The sequence below is a fragment of the Orcinus orca genome, chromosome 11 (assembly GCF_937001465.1).
Source record: "Orcinus orca chromosome 11, mOrcOrc1.1, whole genome shotgun sequence".
NCBI lineage: Eukaryota > Metazoa > Chordata > Mammalia > Artiodactyla > Delphinidae > Orcinus > Orcinus orca.
The window spans coordinates 9,600,476-9,613,624 of record NC_064569.1 but is presented as its reverse complement, the minus strand read 5'-3'; the positions used below and the strand labels follow the sequence as shown (position 1 = coordinate 9,613,624).

General features: G+C 44.8%; 1 protein-coding gene across 2 annotated transcripts in view; it reads right to left on the bottom strand.

Annotated features, from left to right (window-relative positions):
* The window catches only part of BORCS5 (BLOC-1 related complex subunit 5), a 98,648-nt gene extending 93,051 nt beyond the window's left edge, over nt 1-5,597 (bottom strand). The window contains exons 1-2 of one of the 2 annotated variants that reach the window (XM_033408106.2): nt 5,517-5,597; nt 2,404-2,547 (exon numbers count right to left, since the gene is read on the bottom strand). In XM_033408106.2, coding sequence (XP_033263997.1) covers nt 2,404-2,547; nt 5,517 — 145 coding nt within the window. In that variant the 5' untranslated portion in view covers nt 5,518-5,597. Of the gene's footprint in view, nt 1-2,403; nt 2,548-5,142 lie in introns of both variants that reach the window. The other variant, XM_004281140.4, reaches the window with a different exon arrangement.
* Nucleotides 5,598-13,149: the final 7,552 nt, after the last annotated feature.

Genomic DNA, 13,149 nt, shown 5'->3' with positions numbered 1-13,149 from the left:
GATAAGCAACAAGAATATACTGCAAAGCATAGGGAATTAAACCCATTATCTCAGAATAACCTACAATGGAATATAATCTGCAAAATACTGAATCACTATGCTATACACCTGAAACTACACAATATTGTAAATCAAATATGCTTCAATCAAAAATAAATAAAATCCAGGTAGTAATGCAAGTCCAGCTGTGTCGCATTAACTGCACCACACTAATAATTCACTCTTGGGGTTCCCAGTGACGATTTTAAATCTGAGGTTAGCTTCCCTTAACACCAAACCTTCTCCCAGATGTTTCCCCTACTAGTCAACTTATCATAAAATACGAATTATTTCAAATGCTTAAAGAAGAAACACTAATTCCAGAAAAGTATTAAATACAACTCAAAGTTCTGGGGTTGTTTTTTTAGTTTTTGTTTGTTTTCAGCATTTCCCAGAAGTGGGGACAAAACTAGATCTCACAGGCCTCACCCAGGACTAGACGACTTTGGGAGGAAAGAGGACATAGTTAACAGGAAGTGGAGGCATGAACACCGTGACTGTGAGCAATACATGCAACTCCAGAAGGGATGGAGGACAGGATACAAGTGTCAGCCTCTAAGTTTCTAAAGATAAAGGTGTGTGTTTTAAATCTGATTGCACAAGGATATATGAAAATGGAAATTTCATTAATGTTGGCTTCTTTGGAGAATCACATGATTCCTCAAAATAACAGAAACTAATGAGAAGATGGGTAACGGGATGTAATGTGTTGTTTTGCATAAGAATCAGAAGAGTTTACCAGTGTCTAACACTGAGGCCTCTGGGGGAAGATTGAAAGCTTGTATTTCCTCATCTGTAAAGCAGATGAAGTACTGGGAAGAATGAGAAGTATATGGATCATCTATAAAGCACCATTTGGTTTTATTTTTGTTTTTTAAGTACAGTGTGGAATGGTTTAACTAGTACAGGATTTGACATCAGTGATAAAGGTTCAAGTTCAACCTCTAGCTGCCAGCTGTCTAATCTGGCACAAATCATTCAAACATATTTAATGATGTAAGAACTAAAGGGATAATGTATATGTGTGTGTAGGGGAGGGAACCTTTTAATACAAATAGCTCTATAAATGTAAGATGTTTCATATTATACTGTACCAGGTTAAGTAAACCAGGGTAGGTCAACTAAATCATCTACATTTCCTAATCTTTTGTCGTGAGAGTGGGACACAGTGATTCTTACAGCAGAAACCCCATTCAGTTAATAAAAAATCATTGCCACTACTTAATAAAGATATGAAAATAATAAAATAAAGTAATGCATGTATTAATAACAAGTTAATAAAAATATAAAATAAAATTATCAAATGAATAATAAAATTCATATTAAAAGGTAACTACCTCAATATATGCTAATCATATATTAAGAGGGATGACGGTTTGTACACATTCTCTCCTTTCAAACATGAACTCCCTGTCAAACAAAACAGTTGCCAGGATTAACTATAAGTGTATCAGTAATCATGGAGATTTTCTCTGTGGAGGTAAACTAGTCAACCCATAGTCCAGATCACAAATAAGAATGAAAATCTTTTTGGGGAAATATGACAGGTAAGCCAACTTCATCATCATTCATTCATTCATTTACTCAGTCCCTACTTTACACCAGGCTCTATTCCAAGTGCTGAGGATTCAACAGTGAACAAAACATGGAAAGTTCCTACCATCATGGAGCTTTACATTCTAGCAGGGAAATACAGACAGTGAACAAATAAGTAAACTATGCAGTAAGTCAAGGGTGATTATGTACTCCAGAGAAAAACAGGCCGGGAAAAGGGCTGCAATTCTAAATATAGCAGTCAAGGAAGGCTTCACCAAGAAAATGCCACTTAAGCAAAGACCTAAAGGAGATGCATAAGGCACAGAGATATCAGGGGAGAATGGTGGGGCTATGCACACCTTTCCAGCAAGTCCAGATAAGATAAAATGCAATCCCTGGAAATAATTTCTATCCTTTTAAATGTATTGAGGCTTGCTTGGGTCCTAGTATGTGGTCTATCCTAGAGAATGTTCTGTGTGCACTTGAAAAGAATGTGTATTCTGTTTTTTTGGATGTAGTGTCCTGTATGTATCAATTAAGTCCAACTGTTCTATTGTGTCATTTCGGATCTCTGTTGCCTTAATGATTTTCTGTCTGGAAGATCTGCCTATAGATGTCAGTATAGGCAGTATAGATGCTACTATAGTCAATGTCTTGTAATAACCTCTAATGGAAAAGAATCTGAAAAAGAATGTGTGTGTCTGTGTGTGTGTGTGTGTATACACACACATATATAACCAAATCACTTTGCTGTACACCTGAAACTAATACAATATTGTAAATCAACTATACTTCAATAAATTTTTTTTAAGAAATGCAAGCCCTTACCTTTCAAAAGTGGCTGGAAGGTTGGAATCTCTTGCAACTTGATGACATCGGGATCATTGCTGACATTCCGTGAGGCCTGGGAGCCCTGAGCTACAACCACAATATCATCCATCTTGGCTCTATGCTTAGCTGGAGAAGGGGCCACTGAAAATAAAGTTACACCGCTCAGGAATTGCATCTTATTTAGCGACCTCCATCTCACCAAAGCTGTTTTCACTGTAGTCATTAAAAAGGATAATTTTTACACAAAAGATGCTAACCGCAGTCATCCTGCAGTGGGGGCTGGGTAGGGGAGATGAATTACAGAGGACTTCTATTTCCCACGGTATTAAAAAAAAAACCTTCAAACTTTATAGGACCATATAGCACCTATGAGGCTGCTTTTGTAATTAAAAGTTTATTATTCAAAACACAAAATAATAACCAGATTGTTTTTAATTTTTACTTCTTTGATCCTCCTGACGTTTGTCCCTATTTCCCAATGAGGAAATAAGCATACCAAATTTAGCTGTGGCTTGCCCAAAGTCACCAGTGCTAGAAACAGAGTTAAGAAGGGAACTGGAGGTAAATGGATTGTTGGTGTACATGACCCATCCCAGTGATGCTGGGGTTGCAAAGCTGTGTAGCCACCCTATCACAGCAAGCCCAGCATGATGAATAGATCCTAGTTACAGGAAAAATAATCCTGGCTCTTAACACAAGATGATGGCACGAGCCCCCTCACCCTTAAAGTCACAGGGCAGAGAGAACCGGCAGGTCCACTGTAGGCTGAGGCAAAATAAAGAAACTTGAAGGACCGCTAAAGAGGCGGGTCAATTTCAGGCACCCAGGAGACTGTAGTCCATTTAGAGGGAAGTGATTCAAACTATCGAGGACTCCCCAGACCAAGACATCCTCTGCTCCCAAACATCTTCTGGTTGGGGCAAGAGGGAATCTTTATTGTTTTACACTCTAGAAGGTAGTATTTGCAGGCGCATCATAATCATGTCTCAAAGGTTGATCCAGGTATGCCACAGAACTGCCCTGCCTCCTGGAGGCTAATGTCTCTTAAGGCTTGGCATTCACTCTTAGAATCTCAGCTACTTTCATTGCTCTTCAAGAAGTCTCTCTTGGCCTCTTTTGGTAATTTACCTAATGTTTTACAAATCCCAAGCCCGAAATCTTTCCTAGTACAAATTCAGTGATTCCTCCTTCCCCAGATACCAGAGGAAAACAGAGTTTACTAGATTCTAGCTAGTCTCTACTACTTGTCTGTAAAATGGGGCTACTGTGAGGATTAAACATGAACACATGTGAAGCACTTAGCACAGGGAACCAGGTAAATTCTAACCTATGCTATTCGGTAGTATTGGTTAGTATGCTCTAGTACTGGTTAGAGGCCATGCTGTTGGTTAGTAGGTGAGCAAGCCTATTAAAAAGATGGCACGCGGGCTTCCCTGGTGGCGCAGTGGTTGGGAGTCCACCTGCCGATGCGGGGGACGCGGGTTCGTGCCCCGGTCCGGGAGGATCCCGCGTGCCGCGGAGCGGCTGGGCCCATGGGCCGTGGCCGCTGGGCCTGCGCGTCCAGAGCCTGTGCTCCGCGGCGGGAGAGGCCGCAGCGGTGAGAGGCCTGCGTACCGCAAAAACAAACAAACAAACAAAAACCAAAAAAAAATGACACGCTTCTCACAAAATATGCTTCTGGCCTGACACAGAGGCAAGAAGGTAAGGGGTAACAATTACTACTATATTTGTTACAACAGATACTACATTCTGGATCTTTCAAATAAATAAGAATGAACGTAGCAGGAGATGCTGCTCACCGTTAAAGGCTATCTCAATCTAGCCCCCAGAATGGTAGACTGAACTAGCTTTGAAGGTTACATTTCAGTGTGGAATACCCATAGATCTGCTAGCTTCTACATTTCTGAACTACATATCCTACCAAGATCAGAGCAGTCCATGACCAGGGCTCTTTTTAGGCCCCAGATATAAGCCAATTTGGATTAGCAACTCCAGAGCTTATCTGGGACAGTCCCAGTGGTCCTAGAGGTTGGTGGGTAACAACAACAAAAAGGAGCAAATGAGCCTCAATTAAGCATCAGCTGTTCTGAGTGCTCATTATACCACAGGAACAATAATCCTCCCATTCCTATATCAAACTCGGAGAGAAATCTAAACAACGTGGGCGGGGGAAGAATAGGGAAAAACACCAGATCCTGCCTTCCTAGCCAACTTCTATATTAGAAAGGGAGCCGAGACACCTTCCGATGGGAAGATGCAGTTTCTGGCCTCGCTCTCACCCAACGGTTCACAGCGATTGTTCACCTGCCACACATCCCTTCTGAAAAAGAATCTCTAGAACCCATTTTTAAGAAAGAATCTGTTCTTTCAGTTCCTATGACCCATCCATTGCGAGACCCAAATCTCTCTATCAGTCATGAATACTAAAGCCCAATATTAATTAGGTCCTCCTTCAAAGAGTAGGCTGCAGCTGAGAGGAACAGCTGTTCTGAAAATAATGGGCTCGGGCGCCCACGCTGGCTTAGCTTGCAATCACAGGTACCGGCTTCCATCAGGGCAATCAAGGCTAGGGCAGATGGTAATTTTTTTTTTTCTTTTTCTTTTTTAAGAAAAAAGCATGGTGAGGGCTTTCTGTGCGTTCCTGTCCGCCGGTCCCAGTCCCCAGCAGGCTGGAAGGCAGCCCGCCCCGCAAGCAAACAGGGCTGGCTGGAGAAGGGTGGAGATCAGGGCACCGACCTGAGGAGTTCAGATCGTTGGGTCGGCTCTCGGCCTCGGAGCTCTGCTCACTGCCCATGGTGCTGGCAGCGGTGGCAGCGGAGGAACGGCGGAACGGGCGGCGACCGCTCGGGCGGCGGTGCGACAGGGAAGGGGCCGGGGACCGGGATGCGGAGGCTACACAGGCTGCGCTGTGGGGATGGCGCGCCCAGCCCAGGCGGGGGCGCGGGCAGCGGGGGACGGGGAGGCCCTATTCGGGGAAGGACGTGCAAAGAGGTGCGGCGGAGCTATACACTGCACGCCTGCCGTATTTAGGGAAACCCAAGCCAGGGAGGCGGGGAAACGCCGGGCACCCGCCGCGCCTGCAGCCGGCGGGCGGCACCGCTTTCACTCACTCGCTCGCTCGGGCGCCTCACGCTCGTTCCTTCTCGGACGCGGATTGGCAGCGCCGGCAGCGCGCAGCCGTCAGTTCCGGGTTAGAAGGCCCACCCCCCCATCCCCACCCGGCCACCGCCCCGGGCCCGAGGGAGGGCGGGGAAACTCGCGCCGGCGACTCCCGGGGCGCAGCCTTAAAGGGCCCGATCACCTCAACGCCAGAACCGCCCCAAAGGGTTACCCGTTTCCTGTTGTAATGTTGCGCGTCACCTTTAAGTATCGTCCACACACTAGGCACTTTATCCCCATCGTTAAAACTTTATTAATAGGCTTTTGGGGAGTTTGTTTTGTTTTTGTGTGTGGTTTTTTTGGTATTTATTTTTGGGTTTTTTAAATTGACATAATATTGTATGAGTTTCAGGTGTACAACATAATGATACGATATTTGTAATATATTGCAAAAAATTTAACCCTGTTTTACAGATGGGGAAAGAGAGGTGCCAGATAGATTTAGGATTGGAATCCACAACTGCCTGGATGCCAAGCTCCTGTTTCAGTTCCCAAAGCTGGAAGTTTGGCAGTGGAAGACCGTACAAAAAATACTAGATGGTGAAAGAAGGAGCTGGAAATGAGAGAAAAATGAGTAGAAAATGCTGATTCATGTGTTAGGGCGTTTGTGCATCTTCAAAGGAAAGTGGATGCCCCAAGTCTAGTCACTTTCTGGCCACCTTGACAATTATCCGCGAGGCATTCTGAAACGAGCAAAGGCAAGAAAGAAGTACTACAGTTAACGCAATACAGAAACTTCCAGCTTTGGCAGGTCAAGGACTTACACCTAACAATGCATTCCCACCAAGGAGTTGAGTGGCTCTGGGGTTCTCAGAACTTTGCAACTCATTTTATATTGTTTGTTTCACGAAATTTCCAGCAAATGCCCTGAGAGTGTCAAATTGATGAAATGATTTTCAAGTCCCTTCTACTCTACCATATCACACACATTTCTCCTGTCTTCACTCATTTGATTTTCACAACAACCCTGACGCCCATAAACAGGTAACTTCCTCACGGTTAGGTAAGTGGTGAAAGTAGGATTTAGGACTCTCTGGTTACAAATCTCATGCTCTTTCCTCTGCTCACCATTACAATACAGTCGTCCCTGGGTATCTGCAGTCCCTGGGTATCCACGGGGGATTGGTTCCAGGACCTCCAGCAGATACCAAAATCCATGGATCTTCAAATCCCTTACAGTTGGCCTCTCCGATTTCGAAGGGTAGGAACACTTGGGTATGGAGGGCCCACTGTACCTTGAGAAAAGTGCAAATGAATGTAAATTCAGTATTATGTGGGAATGTGAAGATAGAACTAAAAACTGCCTGAGAGATCAAAAGAGTCTCCTAAAAGATTATAGTCTTGAAGTTTACATAAACCACCAGGCTGATGGGCCTGGGAAGGCCTTACTAAGCAATGTGCCCACTCCCTCTTGGGGCTCTCTCTCAAGACATTCCCTCTTTGGGGATGGGTGAGAGAAGAAGTAAAAGTGGGGAGAGTAAGTCATATTCTGACTCTTGTTCCCTCTCTTCCACACCAAAGTATATTTATCTTGTGTTCCATACCCTAATCTGTACTGATGTGATGGTGGTTTTTATGCTTCCCTTAGGATAAACGTTTCATTCTAAAAGGATTATTCCGTCCATCAACTGATGAATAGATAAATATATCACCCCATTCTCTACTGGCCAGCAAGGTCTCTGCTGAGAAATCTGCTGACAACTCTATGTATGAGAGATTTTGTTTTTCTTGATGCTTTTAAAATTCACTCTTTGTTTCTGATTTTAGACAATTTTATAATTTGTCTTGGAAAAGAACGTTTTGGATTGAGATTTTGGGGTGAGCTATTAGCTTCATGAAGTTGTATGTCCAAGTCTCTCCCCAGGTTTGGAAAGTTCTCAGCTATAATTTCTTTAAATAAGCTTTTTACCCTATCTCTTGCTCTTCTCCTTCTGAGACTCCAGTGATATGTACATCGTCTCCCTTGTGGTGTCCTATAAGTCCCATAGGTTTTCTTCATTCCTTTTCTTTTCTTTTTTTTTTTTAATTAATTAATTTATTTATTTTTGGCTGTATTGGGTCTTTGTTGCTGGGCGCAGGCTTTCTCCAGTTGCAGCGAGTGGGGGCTACTCTTCATTGTGGTGCGCGGGCTTCTCATTGCAGTAACTTCTCTCGTTGTGGAGCACGGGCTCTAGGCACGCAGGCTTCAGTAGTTGTGGCTTTCAGGCTCTAGAGCGCAGGCTCAGTAGTTGTGGCTCACAGGCTTCGTTGCTCCCTGGCATGTGGGATCTTCCTGGACCAGGGCTCGAACCCGTGTCCCCTGCATTGGCAGGAGGATTCTTAACCATTGCACTACCAGGGAAGTCCTCTTCATTCTTTTTTTTTTGCTCCTCTGTTTGGGTAATTTCAATTGATCTAGTGGCCTTCTAGATCACTGATTCCTTCTGCTTGGTCAAACCTGCCATTGAAGCTCCCTGTTGAATTCTTCAGTTCAGTCATATTCTGCTTCAAAATTACTGTTTGGTTCTTTTTTTATGTGTTCTGTCTCTTCATCGAACTCATTTTGTTCTTGTATTGTTTTCCTGATAGCGCTAGATTGTTTGTGTTCTTTTCTAGCTCTCTGAACATCTTTAGAACAATTATTTTGAATTCTTTATCGGGCAGTTCTTGGATCTCCATTTCTTTGGGGCCAGTTACTGGAGGCTTACTATATTCCTTTGGTGTCCTCATGGTTCCCTGATTCTTCATGATCTCTGTAACCTTGCATAAGTGTCTGCTCATTTGAAGAAGCAGTCACCTCCTCCAGGCTTTATGAGCTGACTTTGGTAAAGGAAGATTTTCACTTGCAGGTGGGGACGTGCTGGAACATGCTGTGACTCCAAGTCTAGTGGTGCAGGACGCCAAGTGCAGGGGTATGTGGTGGCACAGGGTTCAGGGTTACATGATATCTTTTAACTCAGGCCATTGGAATCCACAGTGTCAACAACTGTGGCCCTTGGCAAGCACTTCAGTGTGTTTATAGTGGCTCTAAGGGCTGTTGGGGTCCTCAGCAGCCCCTCCAGATCCAGTGGCTAGAGACCAGACAGGTAGCAGTGGTTGCTGTTGCAGTAGTGGTGCACACACTCAGCTGCAGGGGTGCAGCTGCAGGTGCCTATAGAGAAGCAGGAGCTGGTTGCCAACACACACATAGCAGTGGGGGACTGGGCAGGCAGAAAGGGTCAGTGCCAACCAAATGCTCATTGGCACCTGCAGGGGTCCTGGCTGTTGGCTAGCACTCCTTTAGCTGCCAGGTCTCACCGTGGGTGCATGGCAGCGGAGGCCAGTGACAGGGGTCTGGCCAGGGGCATGCAGGTGCACATCTGGAGGGACTGGCTGCAGGTGAGTGCAGTGGTACAGGCCAGTGACAGAAGGGCCTGATCTGGGCCCACAGGCAGCTGCGGGGGCCCTGGCTGTTGGCACGCCCTTCTGTGGCTGCACAGTTTGCCCCAGGCACGTGCACTGCCATGGAGGCCAGTGACGGGCATCAGGTGGTTAGCATGCAAGATTGCAGCTGCAAGGGCTAGCCCAGATGGTGCACATGATGGCGGAGTTCAACCAGAGGGTCCAGACTGGCATCTTGCATTCATGCAACCACAGAGGCCTGGGCTGGCTGCCAGCGTTGTTCCAGACTCCAGGGGAGGATAGGGGCAGGGGAGGGAGCAGAGAGGGACACAGGCGGCTGCCATCAGTGGGTGTGAATACCTGTAGGGTGAAATCTATGGGGGGCGGGGTCTGAGGTAGCTGTGCTGGTCATTGGTTTCTTCAGTGGTGAAAGCTGCTGGGTTTGTTTGCAGAGCAGGTCACTGGAACCATGATCTCTTCTGCTGCATAACTGCTGTTAGAAGTTCCTGCTTTTCTTCCTTGTTCCTAGTCATCTCTATACGTCTTAGCTTTGCAGGTCTGGGTGGGGTGAAACCAAACGTGGACCATCGTGCGGTGCCCTGAAAGGATGGGGAAGCTGGGTCCTCACCCTGATCCTTCTTTCTAGCAAGGGGAACTCTTTCTTGCTGGCAAATTCCCTCTTGGTGCTGAGCAGTGCTGGCTAGGGGGATGGGATGATGTGGGCAAAATGAAGCTACCTTCCTTCTTTCCTTGTGTAGTTATTCTCAAGTTTTTGTTCTGCTGGGTTGCTGTAGTTTCTTAAGTGGACTCCAGAGCTCTCCCAGACCTGATTTTGTTTGTAGATAGCTGTCTAACTGTTCATCTTTGTGGGGGGACAGAGGCTGGGGCTTCCTATGTTGCCATTTGTTTTCAATGAATGGATAAATAAAACGTGGTATAGCTGTACCGTAGGGTATTATTTGGCAGGGGAAAAAAGGGGGAATGAAGTACGAATACATGCTGCAACATGGATAAACCTTGAAAACATTATGTTATGTGAAACAAGCCCATCACAAAAGACCACGGAGTGTAGATTCCATTTACATGAAATGTCCACAAGGGGCACTATAGAGACAAAAATAAGTAAGTGATTGTCTAAGGCTGAAAAGGAGGGCGGGTGCGGAGGCGATATGGGGAGTGACTGTTAATGGGTGTGGGGATTTCTTTCTGGGAGTGTTGAAAATGTTCTAAAATTTATTGTGGTGGGAATTCCCTGGTGGTCCAGTAGTTAGGACTCCGTTCTTCCACTGCAGGAGGCACGGGTTCGATCCCTGGTCAGGGAACTAAGATCCCACATGACCCGTGGTGCAGCCAAAGGAAAAAAAAGAAAAGAAAAGAAAAGAAAGCTAAAATGTATTGTGATCATGGTTGCACAACTCTGTGAATATATTAAAAATCACTGAATTGCACACTTTAGGCGAATTGTATAGTATGTGAACTATATCTCAATAAAGCTGTTACTCAGAAAAAGGATATTGGAAGATAAAATGCCTTCATTCATTGACTCAGAATTTATTGGGAGCCTATAATTTGCCAGGCACTTGCTAGACACTAGGGAAGGAAGATCCAGCAAGACTCCGTCTCCCTATCCTTAGGAAGCTTACAGTCTGGTGGCAAGAAAATTAAATGGACATTTTTTTTTCTGGCCGCAGGTTGCAGGATCTTAGTTCCCCAACCAGGAATCAAACCTGTGTCCCCTGCAGTGGAAGCTCAGAGCCTTGACCACTGGACTGCCCGGGAAGTCCCTAAATGGGCGTTTATAACACAAGGATTCTGCTGGAGAAGGAAGGTAGCTTCATTGTGTCCACACTGTCCCACTCCCACCAGCCAGCACTACTCAGCACAAAGAGGGAACTTGCCAGCAAGAAAGAATTCCCCTTGCAATGATACAAATGAACTGATTTACAAAACAGAAAGAGAGTCACAGATGTAGAAAACAAACTTATGGTTACCAAGGGGAAAGGGGGGGAAGGGATAGATTGGGAGATTGGGATTGACATATACACACTATTATATATAAAATAGATAGCTAATAAGGACCTACTGTATAGCCCAGGGAACTCTACTCAATACCCTTTAATGGCCTATAGGGGAAAAGAATCTAAAAAAGAGTGGATATATGAATATGTATAACTGATTCACTTTGCTGTACAGCAGAAACTAACACAACATTGTAAATCAACTATATGCCAATGAAAGTTAATTAAAAAGAAAGAGTTCCCCTTGCTAGAAAGAAGGAGTGGGGTGAGGACCCAGCTTCCCCAGCCTTTCAGGGCACCGCTGGAGGGGCTTTGGAGGTAGGATACATTTGAGATTGATGCCTGTAGCACCCCTAATATCACTTCCACATGAATAGCAACCTATGTGGCTTATATACACAGTAAGTAAGAATTAAATAGCCTTTCCATGTTTATAAAGCACTTTCATATATACTGTCCCTGTATGACCTGCCTACAAAGTCGATAACACTTTCCTAATTTTACATAGAGGTTAGGGGGTTTACTCCTGATCACACAGCTAATAAGTGGTAAAACCAGGATTCAAGTTTTCTAAAACCCATTATGCCTCTGTCTACTCCAGACTAGCTCCTCCTCCTGTGTCTTTATTTTACTGGGCACCCCATCCACCTGGTCTCCCAAGCCAGAAGTGTGGTTAGCGTCACCACCATATCCAACCCACCACCACGTCTGGAGAGCCTCTCTCCTTAATTTCTCTCTTGTCTCCGTGCACAGTTCAGGGCCTCCTCACTTCTCTCATTCCTTGGAGAACAGAAGCCTCTGGCCTCACTTCCTTCAATGCATCCTTCATGTGGCTGGCACGGAGAATTTTCTAGAATATTAATCAGGTCTCTGAACCTTTCACTGCCCTGCTAAAAACCTTCAATAATTCCCCATGGCTTCAAGATAGAGTTTAAAATTTAGCATATGAGAACATTCTTGCTCTGACCCCAGTCTCTCTCTACCTCCCCCCCCCCTTTTTTTTTTTTTGGCTGCACCGCATGGCATTCGGGATCTTAGTTCCTAGACCAAGGATTAAACCCGCAACCCTGCAGTGGAAGCGCTGATTCTTAACCACTGACTGCCAGGGAAGTCCCTATCCCTTTTGATACAGGCAAAGTTCATGCCAGTCAGGATGAAATTCCCTGAAAAGTTCTGTTTTCTCTGTCTGGAATATTCAGCTTTTCTCTCTCCATCTAGTTAACTGAACTTCATCCTTCAAGATGTATCTTATGGTTGGAAACTTATGTCCACACAAAACCCTGCACACAGGTGTTTATAGCAGCTTTATTCATAACTGCCAAAACTTGGAAGCCACCAAAGTATCCTTCGGTGGATGTATAAACAAACTCTGGACCAGACAATGGAAAATGAAAAGACATGGAGGAACCTCAAATGCATATTACAAAGTGAAAAAAACGCCCATCTGAAAAGGCTGCATACTGTATGATTCCAAGTACATGACGTTCTGGAAAAGACAAAACTATGGAGATAGTAAAAAGACCCATGTTTGCCAGGGTTTGGGGTAAGGGAGAGGGAGGCCTAGGCTGAACACAGAGGAATTGGAGGGCAGTGAAAACACTCTGTATGATAATATAATGGTGGATAATATCATTATGCATTTGTCCAAGCCCATGGAATGCACAACACTAAGAATGAGTGTAAGGTCAACTACGGACTTTGGGTGATTTTGATGGGTCAATATAGGTTCATCAGTTGTAACAAATATACCTCTCTTATGTGGGATGTTGATGATGAGGAAGCTGTGCGTGAGTGGGGGCAGGGACATATGGGAAATCTCTGTACCTCCTTCTCAATTTTGCTGTGAACATAAAGGTGCTCTAAAAAAGTAAAGTCTTAAAAAAATTTGAACTTATGCACCTCCTCCCAGAAGTGCAGATTAGATGTCCCCTTTGTGAGCTTCCTTAGTTAGCATCTTCTATTATAACATGTAGTCTTTACACAATCATTGATTTACCTGTGTGTCTTTCCCACTGAACAATAAGCATCTTGAAGATAGATTTATAACCAAGCAGGACCCTGTGGGGCCTTCCCAGGACAGACCCTCCACCATATTCTCTGCTGTAGCTCTTCTCTGGAGTACCCAGATATAGTATTGATACCGACCAGGGTTCTTGGCCTTCCCCAATCAGTAGAAATTGACTAGAGGCCCGGCAAGAAATTCAGG